General features: G+C 34.7%; 2 protein-coding genes and 1 long non-coding RNA gene across 5 annotated transcripts in view; 2 read left to right on the top strand and 1 right to left on the bottom strand.

Annotated features, from left to right (window-relative positions):
• Window positions 1-18,367, bottom strand: part of LOC132793610 (disintegrin and metalloproteinase domain-containing protein 10) — a 130,968-nt gene extending 112,601 nt beyond the window's left edge. For all 3 annotated transcript variants that reach the window (XR_009633134.1, XM_060803609.1, XM_060803622.1), the window contains exons 1-2: window positions 18,010-18,367; window positions 16,570-17,248 (exon numbers count right to left, since the gene is read on the bottom strand). Coding sequence is in view for 2 of the 3 variants with exons in the window: in XM_060803609.1 (XP_060659592.1) it covers window positions 16,570-16,633 (64 nt within the window). In the remaining variant the exon portion in view is untranslated. The remainder of the gene's footprint in view (window positions 1-16,569; window positions 17,249-18,009) is intronic.
• Window positions 13,185-14,265, top strand: LOC132793679 (uncharacterized). The gene is made up of 2 exons (XR_009633142.1): window positions 13,185-13,376; window positions 13,457-14,265. It is a non-coding gene; the product is annotated as an uncharacterized LOC132793679 (long non-coding RNA).
• Window positions 18,368-18,710: 343 nt separating the features above from the next.
• Window positions 18,711-20,407, top strand: LOC132793658 (uncharacterized). The gene is made up of 3 exons (XM_060803679.1): window positions 18,711-18,891; window positions 18,975-19,358; window positions 19,897-20,407. The coding sequence occupies exons 1-3, from the start codon at window positions 18,849-18,851 to the stop codon at window positions 20,139-20,141; spliced, it is 672 nt and encodes a 223-aa protein (XP_060659662.1). The 5' UTR covers window positions 18,711-18,848; the 3' UTR covers window positions 20,142-20,407.
• The last annotated feature ends 67 nt before the right edge of the window (window positions 20,408-20,474 follow it).

The following is a 20,474-nucleotide window of genomic DNA, read 5'->3' on the forward strand; positions in this document are numbered from 1 at the left end:
TTACTTCTTAGCTTAGCCATGGTGAGAACTATGAGTTTTCTCTTTTAAATACTTACAAGATAAAGATTTGGAGATTTATGTATGTTTTTATGGAGTAAACAAAATCTTGATGTATACATTCAAAACACCTCTTATATAGTAGGTACTTAAATCGAGTTTATATAAGCAAATATTATTACACTTGAATACAAAATTGTAACTAAAGTTTTGATAGGATTTCTTAAGTAAATCAAGTTTTAAGCAAATGACGTGAGTATTTTTACACCCGCTACACATAGAAGAGAAGGGTATCATAACTTTGTGCATCTATTGTATATAAAATGCAGAAGAAGGCATCTCCGACCCTATGAAATATATATATTCTTGATCAGGATGATCAGCCAAGAGTATATGGCCATGTCCTCTTATATTTTTCACTCTATCGTATCATATATTTTGAATGTACTACTATATCGATATACCGAATATAGCCTTTATTATATTTTTACTATTTTATGGTATATTAATTTGGTATATCTAAAAATGGATACCGCAATGTTTTGCTTTCAGTCGACCAAACTTGACTGTAGCTTTCTTACTTGTTTAACTCTAATATATGCATTTTGAACAAATACTACAAATTTATATTTTTAATTTTCAAATCCAGAATTATTCTAATAATAAAACTTGCAGTTCAAAACGTTCACTGTTTTACTAGTTTCTTAATAAGCATGGCTACTAAACAAATTGGAAACCTCATTAAAATTCCGCCGAAAACAAAATTGTTGTACACACACTATTTTGTTTCCAAAAGAATGAATTTTCACTCGCAAATGAATGTATTTAAATGTTGCATAAATTTGTTCGGTTTTTTTTTGTCTATTTCAGCTGGTTTAACTATTATTTTTATTTGCTGTTGGCATTTCAGTTTTTCGGGTTTCATTTGTTTGTCTGCACGTCTAATTAACGCTATATTCACATTTGCATAATACACAGATTTGGGATAGGGCGAGATTCAGCGGGATTCATGCACAACAATAGGAAATCATAATAGAATTTCACTTTAATTGCAAAAAGCCAAATTGCAAAAACAATTCAAAGCTATGCACACATTTGACCGAACAGGCGAGGGATGTTTAGAAAATAACACAGAACTGAATTCAATTGTTTTGCGTTGTATACATTTATTATTTTAATTCATCGCTATTCATGTTTGTTGCAACATTGGTAAAATCAACATTAAATAATATTTATAATTATTAGCTACATGCAGAAATATAAATGCATTATTATTATTTATCAGTTTGCCTACACGCAACATTTCACAACACTCCTGAAACTCCTACTTGAAAGGGGGGCGTGATTCATTCATGCGAATTAATGCATAGTCCAGTAATTGACTTTAAATGTTTTATGGTTTATGGAGGGGAAATGATAATGATTATTTCGCCTGTGTGCAATTTGCAATTTGCGAGAGTGTTAAATATGGCAATCGTAACTTACCAAAATTATTATTGCTGTTAACAAGCAATTATTATGGTGTTACCAATTCAATAGTTTTGTGGCTTACAGTAAACGGAACGCATTATAATTGTTATCTAGTTACTACGCTTGTTTTCTTTGCTTAAGATGTAAAAGTACACATGCGATTAGATAATAAACAGAATTTATTTAGTAAATTCTTTTTGTTAATTTATCTGCATTAATATTATTAAAAAGCCGATCAGGTAAGACATTTAACAAAGTTAATGAATGTTCTGAAATGGTTGAGTTAAGCTAAACCTATCCCTATATTTGTTTAACTTTTGTCTCTGTTTTCTTTCACATATGCATTTTCCTTTGATCCTCTTATAACGCACACACACACACTCACACAGATAAGTAAGAATGTCAGTGTTTCTACCTCATTCCTTGGCTCTGAACTCCAGCACACAAATACTCAACAAACTGCCAACGGCCACAAAATCTGTAGCTGAAAAACTAATTCATTTCAGATTTTAATTCATTAGATTTTTTTTTCTATTTTCAAATGGCTGGCCAGGAAAGCACGTCAGCAGAGGCGACATCTCTTTGTCTTGCCAGTATTTTAGCCGCGAGCACATTAACCCCCAACCACCATCCAGATACCACAGCGACCAATCCTCAACTTTCCTGCCCGCTCCTTTTTCTCTTCCTTTTCAGAAAGAGAGGGAGAAAAAACCCATGCCGACAAACTGCATACAAAAGCTGCAGTAAAATGTCAAAGTGGTATGCAAATGTTGCCATGGTGTGTGTTTCTATGAGTACAAGTGTGTGTGGAGTGTGTGTGTGTGTGTGTGTGTGTGTGTGTCACTGTCTGAGCAGTAAATTACTAGTAAATCCAGCGTATGCACTCAAGCCAACATTAATTTTAACTGCTGTTACTGCTACCTCAAACCATTGGCTTCCAAGTGCATATCGCTAAGTAATTGAATCAAGTTTCTTTTCTAGAAAATATGCAGACAAATTTAAGCAAGAGAAATGACAATTGGTGAGGCTTTCCATGACAGCGCAGACAGTATGCGATTTGATGATACCCTGTGCATTTGCACATTACAAATTCAACAAATTAAAAAGTATATAAGAAGTTTTATAAATACCAATAACATACAAATCGCTTTTAAGTTACATTTCTTTAGTGGAGGAATGTTAAGATAAAACTGAAATCGTTAAACTAATAAAAAATAAATACTAATTAATTATTTATTTAACAAATTATTCTCTCAATACATAAACAAGTTCAATTATCGAACTCTATATACCCCATTGTTCGCTAGCGACATTTACACCGCGCATCATGTTATTCAACTTAATGCTCCAGAGCAGACAAACAATTTCGTACATCATTTCACTTTTGGCTTAACTGCTTCAAACTTGGTTGCGCATATTTAAATTAGAAGTCGAGACGCAAATTCGACGGCAACATTTTCTCACTAGCTGTCAGACGCTTGCCACACTTCATTTCCAATGCAATTGTGAACTAATCGTCCATGGCAAAGCGAACGTTGCGTATACGCAATGTCTGACAATGCTGACGTTGGTTTAATTAAAATTTACAACGTAAAATATGAATTGGATGTGCGTTACACGAATTGGCAGAAGCATGCGTGAACATACACATATCTTCATTAATAATAATTGTTGAATTCCATAATCACGTATCATAATTACGTTGCAACCACCGCACGGGGTTGTTGCACGTAAAAGCGGCGGTGCAGTGGCGCGTTGTAGCTGCTTCCAGGCCATTTGGTCAACTCTGTCGACTGGTAAAATCAACTTTAAAATGTGTGGCACATAATGTGGAAAATACACACACAAATACATACATACATATATACTCTATACATATATAGTATATGCTGTCGCTGTATTTGTGGTCTGCGTATCGCATTGGAGCAGCTGCGTTGTTGCAGTGGCAGTGGCACGTTGTTGCTGTTGTTGTCATCGTTGCCACAATGGCAACCGAGCCACACATTGCACATTGCACAAATGGCGTGGAAATTAAATTGTATTAAGTAATAAATGTTTAAAGCTTGTGCATCGTGCAATGTTAATGTTCATCGAGTGCAGGTTGCTGATACACAGTCGCCCTTGCAACGCACAGTGGGTCGAATCCCACACAATACAAATCAAAATAAATATAAAACTTCATTTTCCGGAATTGTTTCACAAATTGCACAACAGTGCAAAGTGTTTGTTGGTTCCACAAGACGTTAACTTGATGTTATTATTGTTATCACCGCGGGACCAATTTGACAATGAAATTTAGAAAGATGCTCAAAGGGCAGATGTAAGAACCAAAAAGCTTGTCACTCTATTGCATTGAAGCACAAACAAAAATATAAATGAATAAGCAATAAATATATAAAATCATTTAAAACAAAAATGCAGTCTTATGAGTATTACTTTTGGTGTCCATAAATTAAATTAAACTTAAATTTAATATGTATAGAAATATTTTCAGATATCTATCAATAAACAACACTTGCCATCAAACATTTTGTTCTCCGCTATATAGAAACCACAGAAAAATGGATTATAATTCATGAACAACCCCTTTGGGACTTGTGTGAAATCTACCCCACAATTTAACCCCTAAATAGCCCACATAAATACGCATATATGTACTGCACATATTCATGTATATATATCATCAACAGTCACTTGAAATTGTGTGACCCAACAACATCAACAAAATGCCATTATAAGCATGACTGGCACAGTGAAACATTTTTTCTTTTTTTTTTCTTTTTTTGTTTAAGAGCTCACTTGAGCCGAGCGTATAGAAAGAGCCGACGAGTTGCTCCATTCTCATATTGCAGAAAACAAAGGCATAATTCAATTAAGTTTTCATGATGGCAAAATGCTCAAAGCCCCAGACAGACTAAGGCAGACAGATAGGCGACTAGAGACGCACATAATTGCCTTATGAACAAGACACACAAAAAATATTGAACTCGATTAGGGGCCATATCTTTGACTAAAGGATACCCTATATTAATCTCAATTGCAAATTATTTATATAATATAATTATAGGCTATGTTTATATTCAATATTCAATATGAAAACATCAAAAAAGTATTTTTCTTTTCAGCAGAAAAGCTTTATTATACACTACAGGGTAATAAACAGCTTGTAAACAAGACTAAAAGATACCCTATATTAATCTTAATTGCAAATTATTTACAGATAATTTTATATTCAATAATCAATCTGCAAACACAAAAAGTATTTTTTCTCACAGCTGACAAAACATTAAGCATATCTATTGACTATGAGATACCCTATAATAATCTTAATTACAAATTATTTATATAAAAAAGCTCAGAGTAGTTTCTTAATTCTAAAGTATAGGGTAAAAAAGAGCTAACACAAAACAAAACGAGACTTACTGCATAAGCAGACAAAATGGTTTTTTTTTTGTTTTTTATTTTTAAAGGCAATGCGTTCAAGCAGAACGGAAAAATGAAAATCATAGCCACAAGCAAATCAGATTCATGATAAATTTTAGGCTTGACTAACATTTTGGGTCATGAACTATGTAAAAGCGAATAATGTTGACCGGAACCCTGAAAAGCTGGGTAAAAATCTTTTAGTGAAAGTCAAAAATCAAAAAATTTCTTAGAAACGAAAACAAGGGAAATCGGTTACTCAAAGAAAATAAACTTTGATGAATTTTTAGTTTGAAAAACTCAATTTAAGCATAAGATTTTAATTTCAATTTGTCGACTAACCCAACTGTGTCTTGACCTTTAGCAAGTCTTACATAACAAGTATTATCGTCGGTGTTGCACAATTTGTTACTAAAACCTGAATGTGTAGCAAACATTTCTATGTTAATGTTGATGGAGATGGTGTCGCTGGATAATTATAATGATGACGATGATGCCACGCACTTTTACAGGAAATGTCAGTCAAGTCAAGTCGAGTTAGTCAGTGCGATTCGATTCGGTTGGGTTCTCAGATTGGAGACCCCTGCATGGCACATAAATCACATTTAAATGAACTGAAGCGTGCCTCTGGTCTGACTTTATGGCGTTGGCCCACAATTGTTTGGTAATCGTTTTGACCAAATATTTTATGTTGAATCTCTTTTACACAGAATGGGTAAAAACCAAAAAACACAAAAAAACGAAAAGCGAAAAGCGAAAAGCGTAAATCCAACAGCAAAAGAGGCAAAAAGTAAAATGGTTTCCCTGCTGCATTTGAGCAAGTACTTGCTTTTTATGGCATTGTTTTTCTACGCTTTTCTTTTTGCTGCGCCTATTTAATTCAATTTCTACGTATTTTTTCCCCGTCGACTGATCCAATGTATTGTTTTCAAAGTTCAAATAGAAAGAGTGCAAGAGAAGAAGATGCGAGAGAGAATCCTGAAATCCGATTTGTGGGTATTTACATTTTAATGTGGACATTGCCAACTTGACCGAATTCTTTAGAATTCCCTAACTTTAATAAGTTAATATAACTTTTTATATATTTGCCAGAAATTAATATGGTCTCTTTACACTTTTTCGTTTGAATTTATAATGTGACCAGTTAGTCATGTGATGCACAGACACTTTTAATTTGCTTAATGCCCCACATAAATATTTATTTTAGTGCACTTTTTTTTGGATGGTTTACACTAAAAAAATACACACATGCATTTTTTGCAATGCATAAGCAAATGGCTGCAGCCAACAACATGTGATTGTTAATGCAATATATAAACAAAAAAGTATCAAAAACTTTTCGCCAGAAAATAAAATGTGGAAAATATATATTGAGCAAATAAGCAAAAACTGGACTGTCGATAGACGAATGCAAATATCAAATGCATACATGTAAAATATTTTAAAACCCAGCGAAATGTAAACATAAATATATAAATATGAATAAATGTGTACAATAAGCGCGATAGTTGACAGTAAAGAACTCAAACAAAAGCGGAGTGAAATGTTTATTTCATTCAAGAGTATTCGACCATGAAATATCCTGTATATAATATATAAAATATTTGTTTGGAGGTAGATTGAGAAAGAGAATCGATGAGTTCATCATGATGAAATTATTGTACATTTGAGGAATTTGAGTGGAAAAATCAAATGCATACCCAGCTTGGGCGTAGAATTTTCGCATTGACTGTGTAATTCCACTAATTACCATTGCGTCAGTTGCGATTCTGTCATTGACTTGGATTTTCCCCAAAAAACAAACTGGAAATACGAAACCACAGACAAACAGCAACAACAACAACAACAACGTTAACAAACAGCATTGGAAAAAGCTCGCATTGTGAAGGGTAGCAAAAATATTAAGACCGCGCTCGCGTTTCCATGGCCTTGCCACATGGAACGCATATGCGTTGGCAATGTGCTGAGCATTTAAGCCACACACGAGTGCTCCATGACACATGGGACCCGTTCGCATTTCAATTCCTAACACTCAACACCCCACAAATTTATAACTTGGTCAAAGAAATGCTAGAACCGACCGAAATTTCATAAGAATGAAATTTCACTCGAACTCGAACTGTGTGTATCGTGTTCAATTTGCCGTAACAGCTGATTTAATCAGTTTAAGGAAAAGAAGAACCTAAAAAGTATTTGTGTAGGGAGGGGGGAGGCGGCTGAACTGTGTATGGAATTTCCTTTTGTGGAAAGGAAACTTAATAAATTTCACTATCTTTAACCCTTTTTAGGGTTTCCCGCGCTTGATTGCGTCTCGTTAATCAATTTTATGCAAATCAAGTGAACATTTTTAGTCGGGGTGAACGTTGCCTCGCTCTCATTTCGATTAATGACCCCGCAGGGGGAGGCGCAGGGGTCTTAACACTGTTGCTATAGACTCGGCGCAAAAATGAAATATTTTTGGAGCATGGGGCATAATTTTGTTAAATTGAGGAGCACGCAACTTGGCATGGCTAATGGGCAAGGAAGGGAAGAGATTAGAAACTGATTAATAGCAAGACATAACAAGAAATTAATTAGCTTAAAATGAAATCATTAGAAACTTGTAAAGGGTTCAAGATTTTTAAAAACCCATCAAAGGCGATAGCCTTTCTCGATGCGAGAATTGATAAGACAATAACCTTCAGGTATACAAATACAATGTATGAATAAATCAGGAAAATAGTAAATTTTGCAGTTCTCTGGAATTTCAACATTTATAAACATTTTTAATTAAACGTCGTTCAATTAACGGAATAAGTTTATTCGATTATTTTAGATCAGTGAACTAATTCGCTCGTTTTCTTTCGTTCAACTTTGTTCCCAAGATTGTTCATCAGTCTATGTTATAATTCGTTTAATTTCGCTTATTGTTCGATTTCATTCATCGTTCAATTGAGCTCATCTCGCTGGATTTCGTTCATAATTTTGATTTTTCGTTTTTACTTTTACTTTTATTTTCGTAGGAAATTCTATTTAGTTTTAAAAATGTGATTAGATATTTACTTTAAATTTGTATGACACAAAAGTGATTCACAAGTGATTAGGAACGATATATATGTAGATCAAAAAAGAACTGAGAAAGTTCCTTTGCTTTACTGAATTATTTTTTTTTCGTACGTCCGTTTTCTTTATACAAAGAACAACTCAAGGGGACATTCCTTCAGTTTTCCTTGGATTATTCGATAACCAAAATATAATTTTGCTTCCCACATATATTGAGCATATCATATTTTATTTGAATTTTTATATTGCTTGACTTTCGCTGGAAATTTAATTCGATACCTTATCAGAGACCAACATTCATAGGAATATCCAAATATTTCAGCACTCAAACCGCAAGACTGTCGATATATTGTCATTCATTCATTCATTCATGGGTATGGGTATAATAAAAACAACAACAACAATTATTAACAGCAATCAGTTTGCGTGGTGTGCACACAATGAGTCCTAAAGCAAGAAAAAAAAGCGTCGCGTCGCCAGATACAGAAACACCGATTCAGCTACAGATACAGCAACTGTTTGTTAGAGACACCGAGACATCGCTAGACTGCCAGCCCTCCTCTCTCTCTCTCTCTCTCTGACAACGACTATAAGCATAATGAGCAGCATTAAAACTAATGAAAATAAACTTTGGCACACACAGCTGCAGACAAGAAACGCAACCACAGCCACGCACACACATACACACACACAATGCCCAAAAAAGCGCGCAGCACAAAAAGTCGACGTCTCCTCAGTTCAGTTCAGTTCAACTCAGCTCAGCTCAGCGACATCAACAGCAAGCAGCAGAAACAGTAGCAACAGCAGCAGCAGACACAATAAAAATAAAAGCAAAATGCCAAAAGGCCCCCTTAAACCGCTCCGCAAGATATATAGAGCTGTATTCTGGCCATGTTTGCTACCCTTCTTCTTCTTCTTCCGGCAAGCATAACCCCGAAGAATAAGAAAATTGCGAGACAGACAGAAAAGTGGGAAAACGCATAAAGATGAAAGCATCGGACAGAAGAACAATGAAGTGGCAGCCAACAGCAGCGAAATTGCGTGCAAAGAGCACAGCAAAGATGTTATAAACAAATCAAACACGACTTTTGTATTCCCTTTTAAACCAAAAAAAAAAGAAAACACACATTTTTGCAAAGCTTTTTCTTGAGTCACATTCAAAATAGATTTACAGCGAAAGTTATGCATATTTGCGAAGAAGAATAAAAACTTTTATAAGACTATATTGATGCTCCAAAAGTTTCATATACTCTCATTATTGTAGTGTATGCGCTGCCTTGGTCCCAAAGCTAAAGATACACAACAAACTGAAAGATACATTGAAAAGTAATTTTTTTTTCTTAGTATTTGTTGATGGGCAAAAGTTTTGCTGACTGCACGTGAAACTATTTGGCGCCAGTTTGCTTAAAATGAAAATGAAATGCATTTATTAATGTGCTCTCTCTGTCTCGTTCTCTCCCAGCTGAAGTACAAAAGATGTGTTGACTGCTATCGCATACACACACACCTTTGATGCGGGTGTGTTGTTGTGTATCTTTTGGCCAAGAAAATGTATCGGTGAGTGGCAAGAAAATGAATGCACATAATTTGCCCGTGTGTTGTTGTGTTAAATGAATGTCGCTGAACAGCTGTCTGCACTTGAGTGCCAAATTCTGTAGAGTTGATAATATGCCTGCTTCATTTTGATACCCTGCCAAGTTGGAGTGTATTCGAAATTAATCAAATATTAAAGATATTCTAAGTAGAGCGTATATTAAAGTCGATCAGACCCGTTTGTAACAGATACTCGTCGTATTTTTTGAGCGCTTCCAACACCATTCCACGCATCTAAGAGTCTGTGCATAATGTATCTGCAGCCTCACGATGTCCAATGTTTGTTTGTGTTTTGGCTCGTAACTCGACTTGACTTTCATTATTTGTTCCTTTTTCGGCCTGCCCTTCTATTCCCTTTTGCTTTGCTTTGCTATCCTCGTTCTCTCTCTCTGCATTTCATTTCGCATTCTAACCAAAGTTTTATGCCTTTGTCTGTCTGCCTTTCTGTTTGTTTGCCGTCTTGGTTTGTTTATTTGTTTATCTGCCTGTCTGTGGCTTACCGCGCGTTGCTTTAATAATTTAATTAAATTTTTTTATTTCCCCCTTTGTGTGTTTGTGTGTGTTTGTCTATGTGAAAGAGAGAAACTCTGCGCTGTTGTATGTGAGGCACTTTGATTGTTATTTCGGTCATTTGGCATAATGAGGCGGCATAATTTGCACATAAAAGCTAATTTAGGCGCATTTTTAGTTGGCAACTTGGGTTTCCTTATTGAATTACATATACAGTATAATTTAGCAGACTCACACACATATGCAGTGAGTGTGTCTCTTAGCTGATTGTGTAATCTGATCAAAGTGTAAACCTTTTTGCCACAGTTCCCACGCTGCCATCGAATTGAGCCAAATAATTCATTGTGTTTACCTCTGAGGCAATTTGGATGTCAAATATGAAAATTTATAATGTCTTGATTGGGAAAAGCTTTTATTAAAGCAAGTCCATAAAATATATTACACATCATTTGCTTTTGCAATATTTTGTAATATATTTAATGTTTGCTCATGGAAGTGTCTCTCGAATCAACCCAATGACAAAAAATGGAGAAACGAAAATATGTGTAATAAATTTGGCTGTCAATTGCTGTTACTTTTGAGCCATCCACCATAAAATGTTGACTGTTTATTACATCCACTCCACGCATTAGACACTCCTGAGGCTGAGTCTGTGTAACCACAGTTACGCATCCGATGGCACTTAATTCAAATACAATTGCCAGGATAACCAAAGCAACGCAAAAGTTGCCCCTTTTTATGCTGGCTGACATTTCTCCCCCTGCATAAACGACAAACAATAAAATGAAAATATCACATTTCAAATTTGGTTTTTTTTTCGTAGGGGGATCACACAGAAATATTGCAATTTGCGAGCAACTGACGGTTATGTCGCGTTCTCCCCCACACACGATGTTACCTGTCACGGTAACGACGCACACGTGTAGGCTGCCCCCCTTCCCTACCCCACCTCTCAGCGTCCGCTGCGGGGGCGTGGCAGAGTGCTATTTACAACAAGTCACGCCCTTTTATTAAAGCTACTCATCAATTGTGAAGAACCCTTGCGCTTGACACATGCAGGCAGCTTAAAGGATTTATCAGCAAAGTATTTCGCAGATAACTGAAAGAAATATATGGCGATATCTATGCGTGTGTGAGTGTGTGGGTATATGTGTCAGGTGGAGGACAATACATGTCAACTAGCATTGCATTTCGAGTGCTGACTGTTACACATTTGCAGCTAGATAGATGCGCATATATGTATCTGTCAGATACAATACAAATAGCTCGGGATATTGGGCCAGAGCAGCAGCAACAGCAACAGCAGTCAATCATACGTGGAAATCGAAAAAATGGGGCTAGAAAATGGGGCGTGTGCCAGTGACAGTGTGAGCTTTGTTTGTAAGTTTCGCCAGTTTGTTTGTTTGTTTGTTTGTTGCACTTGACACGTACTGCAAATAAAACCAAGAAGAAACAAGCAAAACTCTCGATACTGTTGGGGGGCAGAGAGTGAAAGAGAGTTGGTCTCTTTGTCTTACAACTGAACTGTGAGGCGATTGCCATTGTCTTCATTTGTACTCCGCTCCGCTCCCCCATTGTATGATTTATGACAAATTGCTCCAGCACCATATCGCATTCTCATATTCCTATATTATTCTCTATATATATATATAAGAATTTATTTATATACAAGCACATACATATGTACATATGTAGCATGTAGCTTTGCTAAACGGCAGCCGACAGCTGCTTATCAAATAAAAATATTAAGCAGTGGCAGCTGAGCTTCAAAATTTCCCTTGTGGTTTGCCACAATCAGAATGCCAGCTCAATAATTGGATACGTTTTAGAATGTATGTGTGTGTGGTTGTGAATAAGTCTGTCGTATGTGTGTATGTGTATATAAGTCAATTAGTGTATGGACTTTTGCTTGCATGACGAATCGCCAATGTTTCTACACTTATTTCAAGTTAACATTGAACTGAGGGGAAAACCTCGCAACTTGTAGATACTCGTAATTGTTATGACAATAATTATACCCTTTGAGTAATTCATTGAGTAATTCTTCACGCTTTATAAGCAATTCTTTACAAATTAATCTAGCATACTAATATTAGTCAACTTTAAAATTGAACAAGTAAGAAAGCTACAGCTAAGTGTGCTCGATTGTGAGATACCTACAAACTGTTTTAAATAAAACCACATTCTAAAAAATATACCAAATTAAAATACTAAAAAAATACTGAAATATACGAAAGGCTATATATGGTATATCGATGCTCGATTGTAAAATACCTACAAACCGTTTTAAATAAAACCATATTCTAAAAAAATATACCAAATTAAAAAACCAAAAAGTACTGAAATACACCGAATACTGTATTTAATATATCGATGTTCGACCTACTACATATTTTCAGTAAAACCACATTCTAAAAAAATATGCCAAATATACCAAAATATACCAAAAATACTGAAATATACCAAAGACTATATTTGGTATACCAAGACTGTGAGATACCTACTGCATTTTTTGGTATTTTAAAATACCAAAAAAATATTTTAAAAAAATATACCTAATTCTGTAGTACATTCAAAATATACCATACATTACAAAATACAAAATCTACACTAAATTACATCAATTTTAAGCCTAGAACTCTCAAGTCATTTATTGTCATTTTAACTTTAATTACTTGGCTAATGATATCATACATCAAATTACAGTCGGTATTTAGATGCAAATCACGAGTATTACTTTAAGTAATTAGTAATTTAAAATACATGTTGTTTTGATTTTGCATTATTCAAACACAAACACAATTATTACGTCTTGAAAAAATTGCATGTGATTTGTATAAACACTTTTTTTCTTGCCTTTAATTTATTCAAATGACAACAATAATTACAAATCACATCATTTGCACATTTATTTATAAAAAATGCAATAATTTAATGCTCAATACCACAATTGCTCTTTTTCAACTCCATTGTGAAATATATAACATATTGCCAGATGCATTTCACAGGAATAATGGGACAATAAACTGTCTGAACTTTGTGATTTATTGAATGAATTAGATGATTAAACTATTGTCAATCGTATTATATGCATGAATTATTTATTCTTTTTTCATACATGAATTTTTCTTAGTGCGTTTACCTTTGTTATAGTTGTCATAAATAACCTTAATCTTTTCAATCTATGTCCCCCTTGTCGTTTATTCAATGCTGTCACAATAGATTTAGCGTTGCTTACTTTTCATTGAAAACATTTGCCAAATTGCAAAAAGTAAAAGGTTGTTTAAAATTCGTTGAAATTAAAAATAAAGTTGCAAAGAAAACTGAGCAGGAAAAACAAGGTAACAAATTTATTCGGGTTTTTACACAAACATTTATTGCACTCATTTATTTATACATATTTGTGCTCATCTTAAAAAAGGCTTGCATTCAATTTTATTGCACACGTTTAATGGAATGATTTCAATCGAGATTGAGATTGAAAACTTCTTCTGGTATTACGCATCTTAAAAGTCTTTGAAGAGTCACCAAGTCAACTTGCAACTTGAATGATTCATGCTGTGCATAAGAAAGTTTAACTGAGAACTCAATGACAAAAACAAAACCGAATAAAAATACAAACGAAAAGAAGCGGAGAGAAGCGATGAAGATAGAGATAGAGATGAAGATGGAGAAAAACAAGACGAGTTTACAAAGTGCCAGCAAGAAGTGGAAGCAGTCTGATAAGTTAAACGAGTATTTGCGCTTAGTATCGCAGAGAGTCTCGGTATCTGAAACTGTTGCTCTTGCTGTATTTACGTGTTGTATTTGTTGCGCTTCCGTTGTGGTCACTTGGTCAAGATGCGAGACACAGACGTAGGCGAAGGCGAATGCGAAGTTGAAGTCGTAGTCGAAGGCAGATGCCAGATAAGCGGAGCGTGAGAGCCAAAGAGACAGCAGCTCCAGAGGGAAAGGGACAGATAGAGCAACAGAGAGATGACTGCCGGACGCTGTCTACTTTGTATCTGTATCTGTATTTGTATATGTATCTGTATCTGTATCTGTATCTGTTGCTCAGCATGTTTTTCATATGGTATGCTTTTGAGATTATTGGCGCTGCCCATGCAACATACAAACATACATATGTACACACATATAAGTACACACTTATAGTCGCCGATATTCAAGACGTTGACCTTTCGCTTGATTCGACTCAAAATAAAACAAACAGAGCACACATTTCGTCCACAATGCGAAATTTTCTTTTGCTTTTTTAGATTAGCCGGCAACGAGTGGATTAACCGGTTTTTACATGGTTTACAAAGGTTGTCGTTGTTGTCGTTGTTCTCCTCTCCTCTCCTTTCTTCTCATTTGTTGTTTTTGCTTCACACTGCTAATTAGCTGAGTAGTTGTAGCTGTTGTATTGTATGTTTGTTTGTATGTATGTTAGTTGGCAGTTGCCCGCCCGTATTTTGTAATGCTTGGCCAACAAATTAAGGGAAGTGGCTTTTAATTGCCGCACTACATAATTTATTTAGTATTTTGGGGCTGTTGTAAGGTTCTTCTATATGGTGACTTGGGGGATATACTCGTATTTGGAGCACAGTGAAAAGGGTTCCTTTTGACTTTTTCGAAGGAATATTCAAAGTGCTTTTCCGTTTAATTAAGTTCAAACTGTTGAACATTTCAATTTGTTGCTTAATTGATGGCAAAACAGTCTCTCGGTTTACCTAATGAATTACTTTAGTTATTCTATATGGTAAAATTCAGGTATTTATATATATTTCATTTACAAATTATAAATATTCATTTATTTATATTCTTGATATAAATATGAAAACTTATAATGTATTTAACGTTTTATCATTTATCAATTTTTTATTTAATTCAAATTAATGATTGGAATTCAAAATTTAGTATTGTATTTATTTACTTTCAACATCTTTTTATGAAAACAAATCTATTTTGTGTTTCTAGGAACTTCGCTTGTTGGATATAAAACAAGCTTAAAGGATCTCTATTTATAAATGGACATTTACACACACGCACACAGAAATATCTTTATTGTTGTTCCTCCCTCTAAAAGCGAGCACTTGAAAGCAAGCACAACCCACAACAATTCAAAATGAACAACAATAACAAAACATGGGTAGAACGGAGGACATCACAAATGCCCGAGACCCATAGACAATAACATTGAAATAAATGCTCAATCATGCAGAAATTAAGTTAACATTTTCATAAAAGCAACGCGAGTACAACAAAAATAATTACGCACACTGTGCAGAGGCGTTGCTGTGATAAGGGGGTGAACTGGGGGAAGAGGGAGGCATTTTGTGTGGTGAAGTGAGGGGCAATGTGGAGAGGGGCGGCCTCGCTTTGGTACTCTTATAATTTTAGTACCCACTTTCCTAATTATTTGCCATTGTTCTTTGTTCGCTTTTCTTCTTTTGGCGTCGCTTCTTAGCGACTGCATTTAATCGCTTTTGTGTGTGTGAGTGTGTGTGTGTAAAGGGCAGAAGAGATTTATGAGGAGGGATTTCATTTATTCGGGGAGCTTTATGGGCTATTTGGGGGGAAGAGAAGTAAGCTGGCTACTCATATGCTTCATTTTGGGTAGACTCATTGAATTAAATTTGCCTTAAATGAAAATTATTAGAATGATTTACGTTTAGGGAAAACATTGAAAGCATTCGATAGTTTGTATTCAAAATAACGATAGTTTTCCAACTATCGATAACTTAGAAACCCAAGGACATAAATCGTCAAAGAAAATATTGTCTTCATATCTAATTTTTTAATTTTTTTGTACTATTAAAATTTGAAATTGATTTTATATTATAATTATTTGAAGTTAACTTTTCCCGATTTTTATATAATTTTTATAATTTTGTAATAATTTGTATTTTTAATACACTTTTTAAAAACGTTTGACTTCGTTATTCGCGTTTTTATTTCTGTGTAAGATAAGTTAACTTCTATTAAACATGGTCAAGAATCAAACGAACGTTGATTTAATCACAACTTCACTAAATACTCTACAATAAAAGTTCAGAGACTCTAAACACGCCTTTGAGGTGGAACAATGACTTCGTTTTGTTAGCCCGCAGGTGTCAAGGTCTCAACTAAGTAGCATAAGAAAGAACCAGTTGTTGCCTCTTAATATTCAAGCACAAATACCCGCAGATCGTTATCTAATATATACACATTTTATTGCTCATGTATGCGCAATACATTTATGTATAAGCTCCAACTAATTCGGTCGACTCTCCGCACCCGGCATGAAACTGAAACTCTTCGAAATTCGAGTTGAATCAACACTTTGTAGAATGAGTCACAGTCACACAACAACAGTCTGCTGCCATTTCTGTTGTGAAATCTTTAGAAGACAAGTTTTTGCTAAGCTTTTATTTTTCTGTGATCGTTAGAGGGAGCTAATGTGATCGATTAAAATACGTTAATCAATAGGTTTGACCTTCCGCTGTTAGATGCTAATCCATGTGAATTTAATTAAAGATTTAATCTATAAATTAAATGCAATAATTGTGTACTCACCATTTACGATGATAATGAAAATGATCGACATGAAAACCATATTTAATCCACATGTTGATGACATTATATCCAAATGGAATCCAACGTGTCGAAATGCTTAAAATCCTCAAAGTAAAAGCTCTTTCCTTTAGCTTTAACTGTAGCTGTTGTTTTTTGTTTTGTTGATTTAGGCTTTTTGGCAGTGGATTTATTAGATTATTAGAGTGGTTGTTGTTTTCTTTTTTTTCGATTAATCCCGACTACCCGACTACTGATTGCAACTATATTTTGCACCTAAGACATGGCTTTCATAATTTACCAAATTCGCACCATTAAATTTTACACGCTCTTTTTTTAATTTTTTTTTGCACGCACGACTTGCCACTATTTGATATTTTACGATTTTCTTTTTCTTTTTTTTAGGTATTATTTTTTATTTGATTTTATTTTTACACCCGTCACGTACACTATAAATCTACGTAATATGATTTACGATTTTTATGCATTACTTTTTACTGCTCTTCTTTATTTTTATTATTTCGCGCGCGTGGAAAACATAATTGAAATGAAAAAAATCGAAATAAAACCAAATTATAAAACTCACTCAAAACTCACAACTTAAAATGGTGTTGTTGTTGGAGTTTCTGTTGATGATTTTGTTTTTGCTTTGTAACAGTAGTTGTTGTTGTTGCTGCTGGGGCTGGAAGAAGAAGCGATAAAAGAAAGACGTAAACGGAGTGTTGAGAATGCAGCAGCTGTTGCTTGTGTGTGTTATTGTTGTTGCCGTTCTTGTTGGTCTCCAGACTTTAGCTTATGGTGTAGTACGAAAGCGAGGGAGAGAGAGAGAGCGAATAAGCGTTGAGCATTTTTGTTGTACTTGAAATAATAATGGTTTAAATATTTTATAATTAGGAACGAGCTCAACAAAAGCAGTACACACATTAGCCTCCCCGCTCTCCCTTCGCGACACATATTAAGAAATTAGCAACGAGTGCAAAACACTGAAACATGAACATAAATAAACACTCAACACATAACAGAGAATTCACTCAAATTCACAAACAGAGCGCGCGCGCGCAGCATTGGGAGAGACTCATACGAAAGAAGTGAGAGAGCATTGAACGAGAGCGCAAACTCGTTGAAATTGCATAGAATTTCAATGAGTGCGCTTGTATTTTGTTATTGTCGCAGAGACCAACCAAATAAACAAGAAAACAACACACACAACCACACACACACACACACACATGGGCATGATTAACAGCAGCCGTTATAAACAAACATTTTTAATTGCATTTATTAGGTGTGATTCTAGTATTTATTCGAAATTTCATTTGCATTTCACAGTTTCACTAGTGCTAATTAAACTTTGTTATGCCGCGTTTCTCATTCTCTTCTTTCATATACCCGCTGAAGAGCATTCACATACATGTACACGAATACACACACTTGCATACTTACATGTTTGCTTATGCTTTGTGTACGTTGTTCTCTTGTGTGTTGTTGTTGTTGGTGTTTTTGTGCGCGCATTAAATGCGTTGAAATGCAGCCATTTTGTCTTGCAATTGGCACTCACGCTCTCCGGCTGTTGCTTTCGGTTATTATTATGGAGTCGCAAGCACACAGCGTTGCATTAGCATATTATTATTATTATTATTTTTGTTGTATTTAATAAGCTTTTTATATGAATTTGGAAAACCAACACAAGCACAAAACACGCGACGCAACGACGAGTCACCCACGGCAGTTCTTTCGAAAATTCTTCCGAACCGACACACGTCCGACACGCTCAAAGGTTTTTTTTGGACTCAAGAGAGAAACATGCAAACAACACGTTTACCCTCACCCTCTGTTAAACTTACAGATTCTGCTCTCCGCTTAACAGCGTCGTTGCTGACTGTTGTTTTGCGTGCATGTTCTGTAAATTTCCTATTGCCATGTTAATTGTATGTACACACGCAAAAGCTGATTGCTATAAACCAGTTGCTTTTGTCTAATTGATTGAGATTACTTCTAATATTTTAATATTATTGCTCTATTATTTATTGTTATAGTCCACACCACGCTCATTAATCAATTTTTAAATGTAACACTATAATACAGATAAGTGCTTGGAGTAATATTTTTTTTATATAAATAATGCCTTACTTCGGCTGGTCACACAGCAGCATTCAGTCAACCCTGTGAAATTGAACAATTGAATTTGAGTAGCTTGGCATTTGCCATTGTAGAAATTATTGAAATTTACGAAACAAATATAAAAATAAACGAGTGAAAGTAATTTAAAAACATTTAACGTCATGGCGCAAATTTGGCTGGACAACGAAAACGCCGGAGTTAACGGTAAGTAATACAAAAAAACGAGTGTCAAATGCAAATGCAAATACAAATGCGAATTTTGTTTCTTAAACATTTTTGGCGCGTAGTTTTCCCAAGATCGAACAGAAAAACTAAGCAGACATCGTTGCTGGGCAACAACAATGCACTGCTGCAATCGGGCAAGAAGAATGTGCTCAGCTCGCTGGACAATGTGATAAACAACAACAAACCAAACGTCACGCCATTTAAAAGCAACAATAACAATCAAATATGGCGAAAGAGCTGCGCCCCAAAATTGTCGCTTTGCAAGGAAACGCTGCAAAAACAAATGCGAAAGCAAATCACAAAGGATTCGCCTCCTTTTAACGAAGTCGAATGCGAGTCGAATGGTCAGGAGATTGTGGCTGAGAAGAAGGAGGAGAATGTCGATTTTGATCTGTTCGATTTTATGGACTTTCCCAGCTCAAAATGTCTAAACAATTGTCATCAGCGTGAGTTTAATTTTCTAGTTGTAATATTTATTTTTTTTAAGCAAATCGAAAAATGAATTTCACGATAAAAATTACCCTGTATAGTAGATAAAGCACCGAGCAAATCGCCTGCAAAGTTAAATTATAGGTGAAACGTGAAGCAAATCTCTTGAAAAGTTAGTTTAGAAATAGTTCAATTATTACTGAAAGGGAGAATCAAATCTTTTGATTCACATTAACGTTAAGTTATAGATAAGTTAAGTTGTAGATGAAACTGGATCTAATGATTTACTTCAACATTATCTAAAGAGATTCAAGTCAACTGAAAATGATACACAATAAAGTTTAATTTGTTATTTTAATAGTTAACATATAGTTCAAAATTAACTTGTAATTGAAACTGAATGAATCTAATTTTTCACCTCAAAAGTTAACTTAGTGAGGAGTTAAGAGTTAACTTTCATCTTAAGATTAAACTAATACAAAAATCGAATTTATTTCTTCATCCGCTTTATTTATGCGATATGTGTTCAACTAATATCTAAAAATTCTTTTGTAGCCGCCTCGTTTAATTGGCAGGAGCCTGAACCATTGTTGAGCGAAGATCTCATCGAAAAATTACTTAACTATTCACCAGCATTTGAAAAAGATTTTGTAAATGATGATCATGAAATACCTCTGTATCCGGATGATGATCTGGAGCTAGAATATAATAATGATTTCGAAGACATTTCGCCTGATTTATTGGACGATGCTGCACCGCCTTTGCCAGCTATATTTGAGGACGATTTTGATCTATTTTAATGTAGCCATAAGACTTTAGTTTTACATTTTAAATTCAGTTAAGTTTATTTTTCAATTGTTAGCCATTACTAAATGTGCGTGAATTATATTAATTTTACTTCTTTGTTCCTCTCTTAAAAACTGTCTTTCGATATGCAAAAACTTCAGGGATAGCTTAGAATATAAGTCGCATAAGTGTGTAGTTATTAATTTAACGGTTGCCTTTGTTAACAAAATGATAAATGTCATGCGTGCACGATAATAATAATTATGTCAATGAACTAAAAGTGAATCTTTATATTTTCGATAAGCAACACTTATAGTTATTTATGAGACCAATTATAATATTGTGCT

This window comes from Drosophila nasuta, chromosome 2L (genome assembly GCF_023558535.2).
Source record: "Drosophila nasuta strain 15112-1781.00 chromosome 2L, ASM2355853v1, whole genome shotgun sequence".
NCBI classification, from domain to species: Eukaryota; Metazoa; Arthropoda; class Insecta; order Diptera; family Drosophilidae; genus Drosophila; species Drosophila nasuta.

Coding starts and splice junctions, on each gene's coding strand:
- LOC132793658 (XM_060803679.1), top strand. CDS start 18,849: ATGGCGCAAATTTGGCTGGACAACGAAAACGCCGGAGTTAACG. Junction 18,892..18,974: donor CGAAAACGCCGGAGTTAACG/GTAAGTAATACA, acceptor TTTGGCGCGTAG/TTTTCCCAAGATCGAACAGA. Junction 19,359..19,896: donor TCTAAACAATTGTCATCAGC/GTGAGTTTAATT, acceptor ATTCTTTTGTAG/CCGCCTCGTTTAATTGGCAG.